Consider the following 22,343-nt stretch of genomic DNA (forward strand, 5'->3'; position numbering starts at 1 on the left):
CTATCTATCTATCTATCTATCTATCTATCTATCTATCTATCTATCTACCTGCCTACCTACCTATAGCTATCATCTATCTATTTATCTGTCTATTTATTATCTATCTACCACCTACTTTACCCTAAAGCCCCCTCTCTTTCTTTCAGTGGGCACAACTAGGAAATATGTATGGCTTTCAAAGATACAATAAATCATGAGTGTATACTGTTGCTTCCAATTTAAATTCAAAGGTCTAGAATTTTTACTTTATTGATCTTAAATGGGTATTTTATTTTTCTATGCTGAAAGACACCAACATAATAATATATTGTCTTTTCTAATTGTAAAGTATGTACACAACCAACTCAGAAGAAGAATATCAATGCTATTACCAACATTTTTTAAAAAAACAGTTCTTTCTCTCCTTAGAGTATGTCATAATAGATAAGTTAAAGTTAAATTATTATCATTATTATTATTATTTTTGAGACAGGCTGTTACTCTGTTGCCCAGGCTGGAGTGCAGTGGCATGATCTCAACTCACTGCAACCTCTGCCTCCTGATCTCAAGCGATCCTCCTACCTCAGCCTCCCCAGCAGCTGGGGGCTACAGGCAAATTATTTTTTTAAAAGATAAATGAAATAGTCTGTATGCTGATGTTATAAATTGAAAACACAGGTTTATTTGATTCATTTGCTTTCAGAGTTTGGAGATTGCTCCCCTTACCCCTAAGTGTGATTTTAAAAATTATATACAAACTTTAAGTCAAAATCAATGAAACAATGTATATTCAAAGAAGTTCAGATTCTAAGTATCATCCATCTTGTCCATCTTGTTCCTCTCCTTACCTTATAAGTAACAATTTAAAAAAGATTTTAATTTATTTAGTTCATTAAATTTAAAAATATGTAGGAAAATATATATCTCCTCTCCTCTATCTTCTACCCTTACTGCATAAACAATATTCCCCATCCTGCTTTTGACTTAATCATTTATCCTTGAGTAGACAGAGATATTCTTCATTCTTTTGTACAGCTGCATAGAACTCTTATTTTGTGGATGTTCCAGTTTAATCAGCCAGTCCCCTGTTGATCAGCATTTGAATCGGTTATGTTATTTTATAATTATAAATACTGCTGTAATGCATAACCTTATGCCCAAGTGTTTTCATGTTTTTGCCAGTATACTTTTGGAATAGATTTCTAGAAGTGGGATTGCTAGTTCAGAGGTTAAATGTATATGTAGTTTTGCTAGATATTGTCAATTCCCATCCATAAGGGTCATGCCAACAGTTTATGAGGGTGTCTCTTTTATTGTACCCTCACCAACAAAGTTGTTGTCAGATGTTTTTATTTTTGCTAATCAGGTAGGTGAGAAATGGTATTCTATTATAGTTTCCATGTGTATTTCTCTTATTACAAGCACATTTGAGCATTTTTTTTCTTATGCTTAAGCGCTACTTATATTTTATTTTTTATGAGCCGTTTACCTCTAGGCCAGTTTTTCGTATTAGAGTATTGGTCATTTTCTTCCCTATTTTTGGAAGTTCTGTATTTTATTAGGTATGTTGGTCCTTTATTTTTTAATATTACAATTTTTTTTGTATTTTGAAATTTTTATTTCACTATGGTGTTGGTTTTTTTTTAATGTAACCAAAAATCAAATATCTCTTCCCTTGGGCTGTTGGTCTTGAGTCTCAATAAAGTTTTCCCTACTCCTGTGTTATAGAGGAATTCACCCACATTTATACTTGTATGATTTTGTTTTTAACATTAAATCTCTGGTTCATTTGTAATTTATCCTATATATGGCTTGAAGAATGGATCCAATCATATCTTTTTCCAAATAGCCATCAGTTATTCCAATGGGTTTCTTTTTTGTCCTTCCCAATGGAATTTTTAAAAAAATTTTATTAAGATATATCTCACATACCATAAGGTTTACCCATTTAAAGTATAAAATTCAGTGATTTGAGTATATTTATAGAATTCTGCAGCCATCATCACATTCTAATTTTAGAACTTTTTCAATATCCCAAGTAGAAACCCCATACACACTTGCAGTCACTTCCTGTTCTCCAGTCCTTCTTCATCCACTCCAGCCCCAGGCAATCACTAATCTACTTTCTGTCTCTATGGATTTGTCTATTCTGGTTATTTCACATAAATGGAATCATATAATATTTTATGATTTTTTTTCATTTAGTGTAATGTTTTCAAGGTTCATCATATTGTAGCATGTATTGGTACTTTATTCTTTTTATTGTTGAAAAGTTTTCCATTGTATGGATATACCACGTTTTGTTTATCTATTCATCAGTTGATGGATGGACATTTAGCTTGTTTCCACAACTTGGCTATTATGAATAATGCTTTTTTCACTATTTGTGTACACATTTTTACATGTGCATATGTTTTTCTCTTTGGTATATACCTAGAATGGAATTGTTGCATTATGTGGTAACTCTGTGTTTAACACTTTGAGGAACTGCCAGACTTTTTCACAAAGTGCCTTCACCGATTTATATTCACACCAGCAATGTATGAGGGTTCCAGTTTTTCCTTCCAAAGGAATTTAGTAATCAACTGGTCTAGCTTCAGAAAAACCTGATGAGATTTTTATTGAGATTACATTATATTCATAAATTAATTTAGGAAGAATTGACATTTTTAGGATAAGTCTCCTTATTCAAGAGTGTGGTATGTCCTTTCATTTATTCAATTCTGCTTTTTTTTTTTTTTTTTTAATTCAGAAAGGGTCTCACTCCAGTTGCACAGGCTGGAGTGCAGTGGCGCCAGCTCACTGCAGCCTTGATCTCCGAGGCTCAGGTGATCCTCCCACTGCAGCCTCCTGAGTAGCTAGGACCACAGGCATGCACCACCTTGCCCAGCTATTTTTTGTATTTTTAGTAGAGCTGGGGTTTTGCCATGTTGCCAAGGTTGGTCTTGAACTCCTGGACTCAAGCAATCTGCCCGCCTCAGCCCCACAAAGTGCTGGGATTACAGGCGTGAGTGAGCCACTGCGCCCAGCCAATTCTGTTTTTATGTATTCAGCTTTGTTTGTTTTTTTTTAGTCCAAAATCCACATGAGATAAACATTTCTTGTTAAATTTATGCCAAGGTATTTTATTGTTTGCTATCATAAGTGGAGTCTCCTCTTTCGTTACATCTACTAACTGGTTTTTATTTGTACAGCTGAAAGCTCATTTTTGAGTGTGGATATTATAACCTTCAATTTGACTTAATTCTCTTACTGTTGGTGGCAGTTTTTTCACATAAATAGGAATAGTTTTATCTTTTCCTTCCAATTCTTATGCTTCGAATTGCTTTCCCTTATCTAATTGCATTGGTAATAACTTTAACACCATGTTAAATAGTAGTAGAGATAGGCATCTTTCCCTTGTTACTACTCCCTTTAGTAAGAAAGCTTCTCATTTCCTCTTTAAATAAGATTCTGGTTTTTTATCATATTAATGAAGTATTATCAATTATTGTTTTATTGTATTTTATTCTTTTTAGCTACTGTTCACTCTTTTAACTGATTTTAAACAGGATGGTATATTCTGGATTTAACAATAGTCCATTGTTTAGATATATCCTAATTTACTTAGCCAGTAAGCCACTGGCTATAAGCATGACCTCTGGAGTAAGAGCTGTGTGGATTCAAATCCTGGCTTCCATCACTTCTTAGCTGTGTGATCTTCAACAAAAAATTTACTATCTCTGGGCTGTAGCCTCTCTCCTTATTAAAATGTGAACAATAATAGAACCTACAGCATATAGCAGTGCTGGAAGGATTAAACACATTAATAAAATTCTTAGAAGAATACCTGGGACACAGTAAATGCTTCATAAATGTTAATGCTTACCTTCCAATTTTTGTCTATTACAGAAAGTGCTCTAATGATATCCTTGACCATATACTCTGTGCAATTGCACAAATGTTTCTTTAGCAAAAGCACCTAAAAGTGGAATTTTTTTGATTAAGGAGAAACAGTTTTAAATTTCAGTAAACAATTGTCATATTTCCCTTTAAAAAGGGAAACCAGTTATGTTTCCACCAACATTTTAGGAAAGCCAGTGTTTTCTCCTACTCTTGCCAGAAATACATATTATCAGTCTTTTTATGGCCTCCCAATCTGACAAGAAGAAAATGAGTTGGTCTGATTAGCATTTCTTTATTCACAGGGAATAGTTTTATAAACTGTTTGTTGTCCTTTGTCAACTTTGGTATTTTAAAAACTTAAATTCTAGAAGCATTTTGTAACTTTTATTAGGGAAGGCAAATTATTGGATAACATACAACTTTTACAAGTTGTGGGCAGAGACAAAGCTTGTTTTTGATCAGAGTGAGTAGTGTGGTTCACTGGAGGGATTGCTAGGATGTGGCCTTTGGGAGGGTATTTAATCTTCATGGACATATTTTCTCTTTTGAAAATGAAGAGTTAGAACAAAGAACATTGAGGTTCCTTTAAGATTTCTATATTCTCTCTGATGGTTAGGGATTCTATTTTTTCATATTTAATCCCTAGCACTGGGCCCATTGACTATATCACAGTAGATATTTAGTAAATTCTAATGAAATTAAACTGCTTTTATACTACCTCAGAATTCCTCAAGAAGACAGAGCAGTGCACTGGCAGTAAATAGGGACACAGGGCTGAGCACAGAGCCTGTTTATTAAGTGATGTAAGATGTTTAATGAGGCAGCTGTGAGCTTTGTCTGAAAGGAGCAAGTTCAAGCAAGTAAATGGGGCTATCCAGCAGTTGGGCTGAATACAGGTTATTGCCTGGAAAGCTGATCTATAGGACAGAATGCTCTGCTGTGTGGCTGTAAATCCACTGAGGCTCAGTAGTTTGATTGGTGGGGGTTGGATGTCAGAAAAGAACAGACAAGGCTTCGTGTGTCAACAGAAGGATAGGGAAATTAGACAGGTTATTATTATCAAGCTTAAGCCTAGGCAGCTGGTTTGAAATTAGCCTGGGAAGTCACACAAAGGAAAATAAGACCCTATTTTCTGGGTTGCTTAGGACTCTGCTTCAATGATCAAATCTTAGCTGTAGAGCTCATAAGATGTGCTGTATTTAGGCATGGACATGGAGGCAGTGTGGTAGGATACTTACCTGTTTAAATACCTTCTTCCTCAAATACAGATTAATCTGGGACTATGGCAAGGATGAGTCTGCAAGTTCAGCTGTGGGAGACCTGGGCTGACAGAAGAAATAGAAATGGAGCCAAAGGACTGAAATTCCATTGTAGTTCTGTTGTAGTTCCCTGTATCATCACTATCACCACATCCACCATTAGCAATTTGGTTAAGAAAAAAACAGTATCTTGAGTGTACATTGGGCTTTTGATTCAAGATGCTCAAAACCTTTTTTTTTTTTTTGAGATAGAGCCTCACTATGTCACCCAGCCTGGAGTGCAGTGGTGCGATCTCAGCTCACTGCAACCTCCACCTCCCGGGTTCAAGCTAAGGTTCCAGCCTTAGCTCCTGGGGTAGCTGGGACTACAGGTGCTGGCCACCATGCCTGATTAATTTTTTTTTTTTTTTTGTATTTTTAGTAGAGATGGGGTTTTGCCATGTTGGCCAGGCTGGTCTCAAACTCGTGTGGCCTCAAGTGATCCACCCACCGTGGCCTCCCAAAGTGCTGGGATTACAGGCGAGATGCTCAAAATCTTTTATCAATTGATGACCCTTTAAAATCCTCACAATATATATTGACAGTAAACTAAAATGGTATTAGTTTATAATGGAAAGCATTAACAGGATATGTGGAATATGAGATTTAGACCCTGGGCGTATAAATCTTAGCATAATGCTTACTGGGAAGTTCTGAAATTGATTCCATTTCTGTAGTTACAAACACACAGGAAGTTCCTAGTTCACTGGGACTTCCTGATTTGTTCTTTTAGCTTGCTCCTTCTCACCTAGAAGCTCTGTTTATTTCTGAGCAACCCTGGGGCTTGTCTCATAGGACAGGACTTATTTATCTCATCAAGGCTGAATGTGCCTTAGGAAGTCATAAACATAAAAAGAGAAGAAAAAAAAACAATATGAGAGTTGTAAGCCTTCCTACTGCTGAGATACTAAGTTACAATGGGTTGAATTTAGGATATGCAATAGTCTGGCTTCTAAACCCTGACAGTGTTTATTTATAGCAGGTCAGTGGCTGTGGGGTAGGGAGGTTATAGAGGATTAGCGTCTCATGGAAAGACTGTTATACTTGAAAGTGGTACCACTGGCTCAGGGCAGTTTCAGAGGGTATGTGCCGAGAACAGGGATATTATTTGCAGAGCTGGCTGGCCTCGTGCTGGAAGAGATGGCATCAAATAGAGCATCTTAGGCCCTGCTGCTGCTGATTTTATTTTTTACACTGATGATATATTAGTTACTTTAGTATTTTGTGCAAAGCTATACAAGTGTGTGTGAAATCCTTTGTTATCCCCCATTCTGCTGGAAAGTGGAGTAAAAAGCTACTTGTATTCTAGCAATCGTAGCAATTTTTGGAAAGTTTAAATTATTGGGGTAAATTCCTGGTATTTTCTTTTTTGTTTGTTGAAGCTTTATAGAGCCCCTTGTGTGTGTGTATAAGAAATAATAGCATGAAGATTTAAAAATAGCCTCGGAAAGAAATAAGTTGCATACATGTTATTTGTCTTAAGTGCTATGGTGTCCTAAGCACCTCTGTATGAGGAAAGGAGTAAATCTGTTTTTATTTTCCTTTATACTGAGAACGATTGTTTTGCATTGAACCTTTCTGTTATGAAATACCTGGCTTCACTGCTTAAAAAATTAACTAGCAGTGGATAACAGAATAGCTTTGCTGGCGCCATACTAGTCTGGTAGTGCCCAATGGAGTCATCTGTCATATCTGTCATATTACTGAGCATTATACAGACTCTTCCCTAAACTAAGGATATTTTTAATGCAGAGCTTTGATGCCATGTAAAATTTCCTCATGCAACACAAATGATGTGCTTATTCTGATTACAGTTTTATTTCATGGGTCCCTGTCAATTTTTATAAAGATAATGTCACAGTAATTACATGGTTAACGATAAATGAGAATTAAGGCATGTAGCATTTCCTATTCCCCACCTTACAACATACACATTTCTGTAGTTTTTTTCAGTCCAGTGGTGGAGAAGGTGGGGGATATACAGGAAGCCATAACTCTTATGAATTATTTGACCAGTTTTTCATTCCATATCTCAGATGATTGTAGAGTATAGGACCTGTATCCATTGTACCTGATACAACAGATACATGTAAAGCAGATAGGGAGGAAACAGTGTAATTTTTATCAATACTGACTCTAGAGTTTTTCCATAGGAAGAACTTATGAACAGTAATTTGATTGAGGTGGAGGTTCTTTTTGGTACCCAAGGTACTGCCATGAGTTTACATATAAAATATAACTTTTGCCCTGTTTACTAAATTCAATAAACAACATCTCTAGACCTGCCATGGTGGCTCACGCCTGTAATCCCAGCACTTTGGGAGGCCAAGGCAGGTGGATCACCTGAGGTCAAGAATTCAAGACCACCCTGGCCAACATGGCAAAACCCTCTCTACTAATAAAAATACAAACATTAGCAGGGTGTGGTGGCAGGCACCTGTAATCCCAGCTACTCAGGAGGCTGAGGTAGGAGAATCACTTGAACCCCGAAGGTGGAGGTAGCAGTGAGCTGAGATTGCACCACTGTACTCCAGCCTGGGCAGCAGAACAAGGCTCCATCTCAAAAAAATAAAGTAAAATAAAATAAACAAATAACTAACATATCTCCAGGATAGACATGGTAAGTATTGATTGGCTAGTTTTCTTTACCCAGTTTAATCATATAGGCATGCTATTAGGAAAAATATGTAAAATAGGCTTAAAGATGTAGAAAGCATTACTTAAATTATTGAAAGTCCTATTTTAGAAAATGAAATGTATGTAGTGAATTTAATTGTAATGTCTATATGTCTGTTTTTAAAAATATTTTTTCCTGTTTTTAATTAACATCAGAATTTAACAACTCTTCATTTCTCAATGATTGATTTTTGTTTTCTTCTAGGGGCCACCTTATCTTAGTTCCAGAATTTAGTCTTCCTCTGGAATACTACCTAATTCCCTTCCTTATCATAGTGGGCATCTGTCTCATCTTGATAGTCATTTTCATGGTAGGTACATTAACTTTTAATAATTTTTAAAAAATAGTATGGATGAATCTAAAAACATTGTATTGAGTGAGAGAATTTAAACAATATGTGCATAAAAGAGTACATATTGTATAAATTCATTTATATGAAGTTCTAGAAAAAACAAAGATAATATGAATAGGAAAAAGTAAGAATGGTGATTTCCTCGGTGGGGGTTAGATAGAAGTGATCAATTTACTGAAAATAATATAAGGGAACTTTTGGTGGGTGACAGTTGTGTTCTGTATCTTAATAGAGATGTGGGTTGCAAAAATGCATGGCATTTGTCTGGATTCACAAAATTAATTGTGTTGTACATTTCATTATATGTAAATTTTACCTCAAAACGAACTGTAAAAAAAATGTACTAAACCAAGTAATGATATGCATGCCAAAGTATTTTAGGGAAAGTACACTGATATCTGCAGCTTACTTTAAAATACACTGGAAAAAAATAAGAGGAAAAAGTAAGACGTATTAATGGGTAAATAGAGATGTGACAAAAAGCATATTAAAATGTTAATTATAGAATCCAGGTGGATATATGGGCATTTATTATAAAAGTCAACTCTTCTGTATGTTTGAAATTTTTTATATTAAAGTATGAAAAAAATAATGTGAGAGCTTAAGGTTAAAGGGGAATGACATATTATTTCTCCATAACGGTGGTTATCAAAATATGGTCACAAGACTATTAGTAGGTCTGCAAGGTGAAAATTATTATGTAATAATATTAAGGTAGTATTGTCTTTGGTCACTCTCATTCTCTTAGAGGTGTATAGTAAAAATTTCTAGAGGCTACATGATGTGCAATATCAAAATATTTGAAAACAGAAGCAGTTTGAAAATCCTCTGTATTCTATTTGGACAGATATTAAAATAGATTTGCAAAGATATAAAACAATCCCACTCTTCTTGCCAACTTCTTTGTCATAAAGAATACATATTTTAATATTCAGTACATTTATTATGATATTGAATTCATAGATTAGTTTAAAGATTAAATGCTATCTTTAAAATGTTCAGTCTTCTTATGATGCTATGGTATTTTTAAATTTACTTATTTAGGTCTTTCCATCAGTTAAATAATTTTTTTCCTATAAATGTTTTGCATGTCTTTTTTTAGACTTATTACACATATAGTAAATTTTTCTTGCTACCAACAAAGGGATTTTTGAAATTATATTTTATAATTGGTTATTCTTATAATTGAGTATTAGAGCATTGCTTTTTATTAAATGTTTAATTTTGGAATAATGTTAAGATTTACAGAAAGTTTGCAAAGAAGAGAATTCCTGTTCATCCATCATCTACTTTCCTGCATTTTTAACATTTTACATTGCCGGGAGACTTTTGTCAAAACTAAGAAACTGACATTGGTACATTACTATTAACTAAACTCCACATTTTGGATTTTACCAGGTTTTTCATTAATGTACTCTTTCTGTTCCAGGATCAAATCCGGGATACCACATTGTATTTCATTATCCTGTCCTTCCTCTGGTCTATGACAATTTTGCTGTTCTTGTTTTTCATGGCCTTGATAGTTTTGAGGAGTACTAGCCAGGTTTCCTGTAGAATGTCTCTCAACCTGATTTTTTTCTCATGATTAGACAAGGCTACAGGTTTTTCAAAAGAGTATCACAGACGTGAAGTGCCTTTCTCATCACATCATATTTGGGGGTATATGATATCTGTAGAACATCACTGATGATACTAACCTTCATCCGTTGGTTAAGGTAGTGTTTGCTGAATTTCTCCACTTATAAAGTTAATATTTTTTCCTTTTTCTACTCTTTCTTTCTTTAGAAGTGAGGCACTAAGTATAGCCCACCCTTAAGGTAGGGGAAGGGGAGGGCATATCTGCATTATTTGAAGTTCTTCTACAAGGAATATTTTTCTCTTCTCAGCATTTATTTATTCAACCACATATATTAGTATGCACTCATGTATATTTATTTTACACTTAGGTTATAATCCAGTAATATTCATACATTATTTTTGTTTTTTGATTGTTTTTAAATTGTTTAACTTTTGCTCTTGTCATGCTGGATCTTGTGTTCCTTTGATTCAGTGCTATCCCTTTTTTTTAATTATTAAGCACTTCTTGACTACTATCTTGTACTATAAGATGCTTCAGGTTCATCTTATATTTTTCATATTTTTCTTGTCCCAGCCCTAGCATCAGACCTTTTCCCAAGGAGTCGTGGTTTTTTTAATTAGAGAGGTATATTTAGAAAGCAAGGTTTGGTCAGGGGACATTATCGATTTTTATATATTAATCATGTAATCATGTAACAAATTCCATTATGGTAATTTGTTTGTTGATTCCCTTGGGGGTTCAGTATAGAAGCAAGAAAGTAGAGAGTAAGTTAGAAAACCAAAAAACAAACAAACAAAAATACCCTTGGAAAACCAGGAGTACAAGTAAATATCCTTAGACAGATAAAGAATATAGACTAAAAACTTAAAATAAACATTATTAAATGGTGAAATGCTAGAAGCCTTCCCTTGAAACTCAAGAACAGCAGGGCCGGGTGCCGTGGCTCACACCTGTAATCCCAGCACTTTGGGAGGCCGAGGCGGGTGGATCACCTGAGGTCAGGAGTTCAAGACCAGCCTGGCCAACATGGTGAAACCCCGTCTCTAGTAAAAATACAAAATTTAGCTGGGTGTGGTGGCAGGCATCTGTAATCCCAGCTACTCGGCAGGCTGAGGCAGGAGAATCATTTGCACCCAGGAGGCAGAGGTTGCAGTGCGCCAAGATCACGCCATTGCACTCCAGCCTGGGCAACAAGATTGAAACTCCATCTCAAAAAAAAAAAAAAAAAAAAAAAAAAAAAAAAAGTCAAGAACAGGAAATGGATGTCTATTGTTGTACCTCCTTTAACATTGTGCTATATTTTTTGGGAAAATAAGGGGGAAAAAGCAGTATAAGTCCTGGACATAAATCAGATTTTTATTTGCTTGACTTTTTTAAATGGACTATAAGTTTTTTATGTGTTGTAATAATAATTGGTTTTTCTCTCTTTTATCATGTTTATGTTGGGTTACATTAATATGCTTTGGAAATTTTGAAATTCCTTATATTCTGGGGATAAATCCTGTTTATGATGTATGAATTTTGTCCTTACATCTCTGGATTATTCAGATTTCTAAAATAGATTAATTTTTTATACTTGGATATCGATGTAAAAATTCTAGAATATTAGCAATCTGAATATTCAGGTAAAAGAAAACTTTGGTTTTATGGGGCCAGAATAACCTTGACATCAAAACTAGACAATCCCTTGAGCACTGTTGGTAGGAAGGTAGAATGGAACAACCACTAAAGAAGACAGTATGGCAACTCCTCAAAAAATAAAACATGGATCTGGTAATTCCACTTCTGGGTATATACCAAAAAAAAATTCAAAGCAAAGACTCTAATAGATATTTGTACACCATGTTCATAGCAATGTTATTTACAATAGCTAATGATGAAAGCAACCCAAGCGTTACATTGACGGATGAATGGATAAACAAGATGTGGAATATGCGTACAATGGAATATTGTTCAGTGTTATTAAGGAAGGAAATTCTGACACATGCTACAACATAGATGAAACTTGAAGACTTTATGCTACGTGAAATAAGCCAGTCACAAAAGGACAAATACTGATTCTGCTTATACGAGGTGCCTAGAGTAGCCAAACTCATAGAGACAGAAACTAGAATGGTGGTTGCCAGGGATTGAGGGGACTGAAGAAGGGGGAGTTGTTGTTTAATGGATACAGAGTTTCAGCTTAATAAGATGAAGGCTGTGAATGGATGGTAGTGATGGTAGCACAACAGTATGAATGTACTTAAGCCATCGAACTGTACACTTAAACGTGGTTGAGATAGTAAGGTTTATGTTGTGTATATTTTACCGTAATTTTAAAATTAACTAGGCAATCAAAATTATAGCCTCATAAAACTAAGCTTTCTCTTACTTTCTAAAATAGTTTTTTTTTTTTTTTTAAAGAAAATTGGGGTTATCTGTTACTTGACATTTTTGTAGAGGATGCCTATAAAATCATCTAGGTCTAGTGACCTTTTCATAGTTAAATAGACATTCAGATGGTTTTTCAGTTCCTACTAAAGTATATTTCTAAGAAATTTCCTGTTTTCAAGTGTAGTGGAATAAAGTGATTTATAATATTCATATACTCAAATAACAATTTAAAGAGAATTTCTACTATTTGTGGAATAAGTTATCTTTATTCATATCCATCTGTGCCTTTCACAATGTTGTCAGAAATTATTGCCTTATTAGCCTTTCAAAGAAGTAGGCTTTCATTCAATAAGTATATATTCTGTACCTATGGTGAACTAGGCACTGTTCAAGGGTCTGCAGATTCATCAGTAAACAAAATCGGTAAAAATCCCTGATGTTAAGCAGCTTACATTTTAGTAGAACTTAATGCTAAATTCTTTACTTTCTTTGTCTTTATCATGAATTTTTGTTCTTATCATTTTCTTTCTTCTACCTTGTCTGGTTGTATGGCTTTTCTTTTTCTATTAATAGAAATTAATTCTTCAGCCAAATGCTTATTTTTTTCTTTCAAGTATATGCATTTAGGTTATAAATTTTTCTACAACAATACCTTTAGCTGAAACCCACAACTTTTGATAAGGAAAATTCTTATTTTCATTTGACTTAAATTTAAAAGTTTTTCATTTTAATATAGGATGTTTCTTTATCACTCTTAATGTTTCAATCCATATGAAGGGGGAACTCAGTTACTATAACTCTTAGCCCTTCTCTGCCCATTTACTCTTTCCACCTTAGAGGAGATAAAGTGTCTTATCTGACACTTTAGGAAGGATAAATTGGGCACACTTGGCTCAGCTCCACCATCTTTGTTTTGTTATTAACCTGACTTTGGGACATAGATGTTCATTCAACTCCTCCAGGGTTAGGGCTGGTTCTGCAATTCTGCGGCAGGGTGAAGGGAAGGCCTACTTCATTCCAAAGTTGCTTTTGTCTATATCTGAGTGGCTAAGGCAACCTAATTCTATTGCTCAATAAAAAGTTCTGTTTCTTGCACTGCACAGGGGTCATGCTAATCTTCTCTGTATCATTCCAGTTTTAGTATACGTGTTGCTGAAACGAGTACAGAAAGTTCTGTTTCTCTCTCCAGTGAGTTGTTTCACCTTCCTTCTTCTCGCCAGTTCATGGTCTTATTTCTCAAGTTATTTAGAATCCAGGTGGCAAAGGGGTATGCTGATTATAACACCCCCTCAGAAACGTAGATATTCATTATGATTCGTTCTGTGACTTATGAATTATTTCAGTACAGTTTTACATTTCCAAAATATGTATTTTTTTCCTATTGATTTCTAATTCAGTTGTGTTGAGGTAAGAGAACATTGTATGTTATGGATTCTTTGGTTATTTTCAAAAACCTCCTTTGTGGCATGGTTTTCTGATTAAATTTTGTAAATATTCTGTGTGTGTGAAAAGATGTGAAGTGCAGTTCTATGTCCATTAGTTCGAACTTGTGAATTTGTTTTGTCTAGTCTTTTATTTTAACAGCTTTACTGAGACATAATTAATGTAACTTAAAATTAACTCATTTAAAGTGCACAATTCAATAATTTTAAGTATATTCACAGAATTATGCAACCATCACCACAATCGTTAATAATTTTCTGTGTTCTTTTTCTGTTTTCTGAAGCAGTGCTAAGAATAGAACAATATTATGAGCCACATTTTATTGTAATTTTAAATTTTCTGGTAGCCAAATTTAAAAGGTTAAAAAAAAGGAAACAGATGAGATTAATTTTAATACTATATTTATTTAACTCAATAAATCTAAAATGTTAATATAACAACATTCAGTTAATACAAATATATGATATTTTTACATTCTTTTTGTATAGTGTCTTTGTAATCTGGTATCTATTTTATACTTAACAGCACATCCCAATTCAGACTATCTATGTTTCAAGTGCTCAGTAGTCACATGTACTTGGTGGCTACCATATTGGACAGCACAGGTCGATAGTCTTCTAAATTTTTTGTGTGCTTAAGCTGTAAGTTGCCGAGCTTGTGAATGTATGTATTTCACTATTTTGTTTCTAGATGAGGTGTTGTTTTTATTGTTGTCAGGACTCTCCTAATGATGCTTTTTGCCTTAAATTCTGTTTTGCTTGATATTCTAGCTTTTCTTTTGCTTAATATTTTCATGGTAGATCTTTATCCCTTTATTTTATTTTTTATGTTAATTTGGTTATTTTATGCAGGGTCTTGCTCTGTCACCCAGGCTGGAGTGCAGTGGCACAATCATAGCTCACTATAACCTCAAGTGATCCTCCCACCTCAGCCTCCCAAGTAGCTGGGACTAGAGGTGCACATCACCATGCCCAGCTAATTGTTTTAATTTTTTTTGTAGAGATGGGGCCTCTCTGTGTTGCTTAGGCTAGTCTCAAACTCCTGGGCTCAAGCACAGTCCTTCAGCCTTGGCCTCCCAAAGCACTGGAATTACAGGTGTGAGCCACTGCACCTGGTCCTATCCCTTTATTTTTTACTTTAATTTTTGTCCTAATGTATCATTCAGTTTTAATCTTGTGTCTTGTAAATAGCATATGATTGGAATTTTTTTCTTATACAATGTGATACACTCCTTTTTGAAAACTGGTGAATTTAATCCATTTAACATAAATTGTGATCACACATGTATTTGGATTAATTTCTGTTGTTTACTTTTTATTCTGTATTCTGTGTAAATTTGCAATAATAACTTTTACTTTCTTTTTCCTATTGATACGAAAATTTGCATTATATTGCTGTTCTTTTAGTGGTTACCATTAAACTTTAAAAAAATTTATGGAGGTATGATTTGACATAATAAATTACACATATTTAAATTGTACACTTTGGTCAGTTTTGATGTAGGTTTATATGCATATATATATCACTTATGCATATGTATATCACATATGTCATCCATATGTAACAGATATGTATGTATATACCTGCGAAACCACCACCACCACAATCAAGATAATGAAATACTAACCACCCTAAAAAGTTTGGCAATGCCTTCCTTCTACCCCTTCCAACTTTTCCTTCATCCTCCCCTCCCTACCCTTCTCCATGCCCAGGCAACTACAAATCTGATTTTAGTCACTATAGATTACTTTGCATTTTCTACAGCTTTATATAAATGGAATCAAAGTCTGTACTCTTTTGTGTCGGTCTTCTTTCTGTCACCATAATTATTTTGAGATTTATATATGTTATTGAGTGCATGGATTGTTCATTCCTTTTTATTGCTGAGATATATTCCATTGTGTGAATATACCATGATTTGTTTACCCATTTACCTATTGATCAACATTTGGGTTGTTTCTAGTTTTTGGCTATTACAAATAAAGCTGACATGGACATTTGTTGTATGGAAATATGCTTTCATTTCTGTTGAGTAAGTATATCTAGGAGTGGGACAGTTAGGTCACAGGATAAATGTGTGTTTAGATTCATAAGAAATTGCCAAGCTGTTTTCCAAAGTGGTTGTCCCATTTTACAATCCCACCAGAAAGTGTATGAGAGTGCCAGTCCCTCCACTTCCATGCCAACGCTTGGTATAGTCAGTCTTTTACATTTTAGTCACTCTAATAGGTATATTGTATTATAGTATTTGTGATTTGAATTTTTGTTTTCCTATTGACTACTGACGTTGCACATCTCTTCAAGAGCTTATTTGCTGTTTGTATGTCTTGTATGGTGAAGTATCTTCAAATATTTTGTCCATTTTCTTCTGTTGGGTAACTTGTTTTCTTATTATTGAGTTTTGAGAGTTTTTTATATATATTCTGGATACAAATCCCTTATCATGTATACAATTTGCAAATATTTTATTTCAGTCTGTGGCTCATTTGTATTTTTAATTTTTAAATTTTATTTGTGTATTCATTTACTTATTTATGTTTTGGAGACAGGCTGTCACTCTGTTGCGCAGGCTGGAGTACAGTGGCACAAACATGAATCACTGCAGCCTTGACATCCTGGGCTCAAATGATTCTCACACTTCAGCCCCCCCAAGCAGCTGGAACTACAGGCACATGGCACTGCGCCAGGCTAATTTTTTTCTTTTTAGAGATGGGGTCTCACTATGTTGCCCAGGCTGGTCTTGATCTCCTGGCCTCAAACAATCCTCCCGCTTCAGTTGTCTTTTATTTTTTTAACAGTGCCTTTTAAGCGGAGAAGTTCTTAACTTTGACATAGTCAAATTTTTCCTTTACAGAGGGTGTTTTTGGTATTTGGTTTTTGGCCCTGTGTACTTTCTTTTTATTCTTGCAAGCATAGCAATTTATAGTTTAAAATATTTTGTATATTTTATCCACCTTTTCTGAATATTTGTAGTGAAGGTGTTCTGCATTATTTCTGCCCATTATTCTGCAGTAACTAATAAGTGTATGTTTGAAATTTTTATCAGTTTGTAATATATAGGAATATCAACCTTCCCATTCTTTTTTTTTTTTTTAACCCATTGGAGTCTTTATAAAATCCGTAGTTTGCCGTTTGTATTTTTGCAAGCAAACAGTTACATGTTTTTTTGTAATGTCTCCGTAGGTAATTCAAAGATAATCAAGATCAATTAATAAACAATTCAAGGGGTAATTTATGGGTTAACTAATCACTAATGTAATTTAATGCTTTAATTAACAATACTATTGCAATTATAATTTAAGTGAACTGAACTGATTTGCAGTAGCTATCCAGAAACTTAAAAGATATTTGTTATTTTAATGGTCACTTTCTCTTTGCACATTTAATATCTGACTCCTTTTTTTACTCTTTTATTTTTAGATCACAAAATTTGTCCAGGATAGACATAGAGCTAGAAGAAACAGACTTCGTAAAGATCAACTTAAGAAACTTCCTGTACATAAATTCAAGAAAGGTAAGTATTTGTTTTCTAAATAATTATCCTTAGTTTATTTAAGACTGCAGGGTGACTATACTCTTTTTAAAAAAAAATTTTTTTTATTATTATACTTTAAGTTCTAGGGTACATGTGCACAACATGCAGGTTTGTTACATAGGTATACATGTGCCATGTTGGTTTGCTGCACCCATCAACTTGTCATTTACATTAGGTATTTCTCCTAACACTATCCCTCCCCCACCCCTCCACCCCCCAACAGGCCCTGGTGTGTGATGTTCCCCTCCCTGTGTCCATGTGTTCTCATTGTTCACCTTCCACTTATGAGGGAGAACATGCAGTGTTTGGTTTTCTGTCCTTGTGATATTTTGCTGAGAATGATGGTTTCTAGCTTCATCCATGTCCCTGCAAAGGACGTGACCTCATCTTTTTTTATGGCTGCATAGTATTCCATGGTGTATATGTGCCACATTTTCTTTATCCAGTCTATTATTGATGGACATTTGTGTTGGTTCCAAGTCTTTGCTGTTGTAAATAGTGCCACAATACACATACGTGTGCGTATGTCTTTATAGTAGCATGATTTATAATCGCTTGGGTATATACCCAGTAATGGGATTGCTGGATCAAATGGTATTTCTAGTTCTAGATCCTTGAGGAATCGCCACACTGTCTTCCACAACGGTTGAACTAATTTACACACCCACCAACAGTGTAAAAGCATTCCTATTTCTCCACATCCTCTCCAGCATCTGTTGTTTCCTGACTTTTTTTTTTTTTTTTTTGAGACGGAGTCTCACTCTGTCACCCAGGCTGGAGTGCAGTGGCGCGATCTTGGCTCACTGCAGCCTCCGCCCCCCAGGTTCAAGCAATTCTCCTGCCTCAGCCTCCCGAGTAGCTGGGATTACAGGTGCCTGCCACCGCACCTGGCTAATTTTTGTATTTTTAGTAGAGATGGTGTTTCACCATCTTGGACAGGCTGGTCTTGACTCCTGACCTCGTGATCCACCCACCTCGGCCTCCCATAGTGCTGGGACTACAGGTGTGAGCCACTGTGCCCTGCCTGTTTCCTGACTTTTTAAGACTATACTCTTATACTACCTTCTGTGTCCCTACCATAAACGATGCCCAACGCTAAGTAGACTTTCACTTAAGAATGAATGAATAAATGAATGAATGAATGAATGAATGTGAGAGATGATGTTTTGCTATGATGACCTGGTGAAAGCAAGAGAGGGATGCACAGTCTGCAGAGAATTTAAAAACAATAATTAAACTAACCAAAATGCTTGTAAATATTATCACCATGTGCCATTAGTTCTAAACAGTGTCAGCAGATAAAATATTTTTCTGCACCAGGTGGACTACTCTCACTTACCTTCCTCCTATTCTGTCTCTCACGATATAACACTGTATAGTGTTGTATTAACTAAACACATAGGTAGGTAGCTGTTATATATCATCACTTATATATATCATCTTAATTTTCTTACTTTTATGAACTGTATACTATTATTATTTTCCCTTTATAGATGAGGAAAAATCGGGTCAGGGACATTAGGAATTTTAATATCACATAGCCAGTATTGACAGAGCTAGAGGAGAGGTGTGACTATAATACCATAGCCAATGTAAGTTTCCCCTATAGTATAGTTTCTCTGTGATTTAGTGACCTTTTAGTGCAGATACCTACTTGATAAATCCTTTTGGCTGGCACTTCCCAGACTTCATTTTCATATACCAGTAAAAATATTCTGTTTTTTAATTCAGCAGTGAAAAAGCGTAGGGAGTGGAGGGAGAAAATAGAGAAAAAGGCAATAAAACATAGTTCTGCCACATTTTTATTTTTCAAATAATAAAATGTTTTATAAACCTGCCATTTGCCATTAACATTAAAAAATAGAACACTTAACAAAAAAAGTAGGAAAAAGAACATCATGTTAAAATAAAATGAATAGACATTTCTAAAAATGCACTGCATTTTACATTTACATTATCATTATACAGTCATTTACATTATCATTATACAGCGTGGATTAGTTAATAGTTTTTTTGGTTTTGTTTTTAAGAGATGGGGTCTCACTGTGTTGCTCAGGCTGAGCTTGAACTCCTGAGCTCAAGTGATCATCCCACCTCAGCTTCTCATGTAGCTGAGACTATAGGCATGTGCCACTGGGCCCAGCTTGGATTAGTTAAGATTTCCACATAGACCAGAACTAGTTTGAAGATTAGGAATTACTTTTTTAGGCTTCATTTTGTGTGTTTAAAAATATGTTTAAAAAGGCCGGGCGCAGTGGCTCACACCTGTAATCCCAGCACTTAGGGAGGCCGAGGCAGACAGATCACGAGGTCAGGAGATCGAGACCATCCTGGCCAACATGGTGAAACCCTGTCTCTACTAAAATACAAAAAAATTAGCCAGGTGTGGTGGTGCATGCCTGTAGTACCAGCTACCCAGGAGGCTGAGGCAGGGGAATCACTTGAACCCAGGAGGCAGAGGTTGCAATGAGCCGAGATCACACCACTGCAATCCAGCCTGGCGACAGAGCAAGACTCCATCTCAAAAAAAATAAAGAAAGTTTAAAAAATGGTGATACTGTCCTGGGTTTAAAGGGAATGCATGTCATTGGCTTTTCCTCTGAGTAAGATGGGTAGCTATAGTAGGATTTTGAACAGAGGAGAGAGAGAATGTCTCAGTCAACTGTTAAAAGGATCCTTCTGCTGACATTAAGAATAGGTTATTAGATGGTAAAGGGTATAAACAGAGAACAGACAGGAAAGTTATTGTAGTAATTCAGGTGTGATGTAAATGTGGCTTGGGCTGATATCAGTGGAGGAGAAGAAATCTTTAAATACTGGCTGTATCTGGAGATGGAATACACTGAATTTACTGATGGACTAGATATTGGGGGAGGAGACAAGGACGACTCCAGATTTTTAGGTCTGAACAACAAAATGGATGGTCTGTCTATTTAAGGAAAGTCCTTAAATAGAAATAAGGGATGGTTAATGTATGAGAGAGCAGGTTTTAGGGGGGAAATTGGAAGATTGATATTGAACTTATGGAATTTCAGATGTCTATTAGATGTTAGAAGTTTAAGAGAGAGGTCTGAACTGAAAATACCAGCATGAAAATGTATTTATATCATTAGACTGGATGAGATTACCAAGAGAGTGAGTACAGATAGAATACCAAAGACACTGTGGGGCATTCCGTCATTAAGTAGAAGAGGAATCAGAAGTGGCAGCAGTGGAGACTGAGAAGGTGTGACCAATTACATAGGAAGAAAATCAGGACAGTGTGATTTACCAGAAACCCAGTGATGCAAATCTATCAGGGAGCAAGGAATGATAACCTGTGTCAGTGCTACTGAACATAAGTAAGATGAGAGCTCAGTATTGACCACTAGAGACTATTGATGATCTTGATGAGCAGTTGACAGAGTGGTCAGGCCAAAAATCTGATTGTAGTTGATTTAAGAGAGAATGGTGGAAAGAGAGGAATTGGAGATAATTTTTGTAAGAAGTTTAACTAAAAAAGGGAGCAAAGAAATGGGGTCATAGCTGCTGGGGGAAGTTGAGTCAAGAAATAACAGCATGTTTGTTTGCTAAAGGAAATCGATGATGTAGGTTACAGATGGGAGAGTTCCTGTAATGTTCTTGAGAAGGCAAGAGGAGATTGGATCTCTTGCACAAAAAGGTGAACTGGCCTTAGGTAGTATCATAGAGACTTGAGCTAAGGGAAAGTAGAATATGTGGGTGAAAAATCACAATAGGTGGGTATTTGTAGTGATGAGTCTGTGGAAATGTTCTTTGCTTTCATTTCTCTCAGTTAGGTAGGAAATCACCAACTGAGGGTGAGGACAGAGGAGGAGGTATTGGAGCTTTTAAGAACAGAGGTATAAAATACTGTTATTCCAGGAGAGTAGGAGAAGGAATGGACTAGGGAAATATAATATGGTTGCTTGGCAGCCTGAACCCATTATGACCCCATCAGCATAAATGTTTTTCTCTATGGAGTGGTGTTTACCATCACTTTTTTCAAAATGTGAAGTATAACATTTATACAGAAGAGTATGTAGGATACATATTTCTAGAATCATCCAGTTCAAGAGATAGAACATTACTGCCACCCCAGGAGCTATTATGTTCCCTTCTAGATAAATAATCCTTTCTTGTCCTCTGGAGGTAATCACGATCCTGGCTTATAATTTCACTGCCTTTCTCAAGTTGTACCACATATGAATGCATACCTAAACAGCTGGCTTAATTTTGCCTATTTTTGAATTGTATTTTTCTTACTTCTTGTTAATTTTTTAATGAAATTTATACACTTAGTTGCATTTAGGTATAGTTCATTTACTTTCATTCTGTCTTTTAAAGATTTTACTTATCCACTTTACTGTTAATTGACATTCATTTTTTTTTCAGTTTAGAGCTATTATAAATCATACTTTTGAGAATATACTTGTACATATATCCTGGTGCATATGTCCATGAATTTCTTTAGCATATATACCTAGAAGTAGATTAATTTGATCATAGTATATACTTATTTTCAATTTTTATTGGATAATGCAAAAATCATTTCCAAAGTGATTGATGGTACCAATTTCTACTCTCACCAACAGTCTATGGGACTTCCTGTTGTTTCATGTATTTATCCAATACTTTGTACTGATGGACTTTTAAATTTTAGCATTCTGGTGGGTTTATAACTCATTGTTGTTTTACTTTTTATTTCCCTTCTTGCAATGAGGTTAAATATCTGTTCACATTATTTGCCAGTTGGATCTTCACTTTCACAAAGTACCTTTCATGAGATATGCCCATGTGTCTGTTTCATATGTGGGAGGAATTCTTTATATGTTCCTACAAGCCCCTCTGGAGGTGTAGTGTATGGCAATTTAGTTCTTCAATAATTTTATGTGTTTTAACTGTTTTTTTCTAGTTTATGGACCAAAATTCTTGACTTTCATGGTAGTGTTCTTCTATTTTTGTTTTGTTTTGTTTTGTCTTGATTTGTTTTTTTGAGACGGAGTCTCGCTCTGTCCCCTAGGCTGGAGTGGAGTGGTGTGATCTCAGCTCCCTGCAAGCTTCACCTCCCGAGTTCACACTATTCTCTTGCCTCATCCTCCTAAGTAGCTGGGACTACAGGTGCCCGCCACCATGCCTGGCTCATTTTTGTATTTTTAGTAGAGACGGGGTTTCACCACGTTAGCCAGGATGATCTTGATCTCCTGACCTCATGATCCGCCCAC

The 22,343-nt window shown here is 35.3% G+C and overlaps 1 protein-coding gene and 1 pseudogene across 3 annotated transcripts in view; one reads left to right on the top strand and one right to left on the bottom strand.

Annotated features, from left to right (window-relative positions):
- RNF13 (ring finger protein 13) overlaps nucleotides 1–22,343 on the top strand; it is a 181,521-nt gene that overhangs the window by 117,124 nt on the left and 42,054 nt on the right. For all 3 annotated transcript variants that reach the window (XM_032173827.3, XM_032173828.2, XM_058427085.1), the window contains 2 exons: nucleotides 8,044–8,149; nucleotides 17,007–17,100. In XM_032173827.3, coding sequence (XP_032029718.1) covers nucleotides 8,044–8,149; nucleotides 17,007–17,100 — 200 coding nt within the window. The remainder of the gene's footprint in view (nucleotides 1–8,043; nucleotides 8,150–17,006; nucleotides 17,101–22,343) is intronic.
- On the bottom strand, nucleotides 13,216–13,308 carry LOC116481307 (U6 spliceosomal RNA; annotated as a pseudogene).

The sequence above is a fragment of the Hylobates moloch genome, unplaced genomic scaffold (genome assembly GCF_009828535.3).
Source record: "Hylobates moloch isolate HMO894 unplaced genomic scaffold, HMol_V3 SCAFFOLD_13, whole genome shotgun sequence".
Classification (NCBI taxonomy): domain Eukaryota; kingdom Metazoa; phylum Chordata; class Mammalia; order Primates; family Hylobatidae; genus Hylobates; species Hylobates moloch.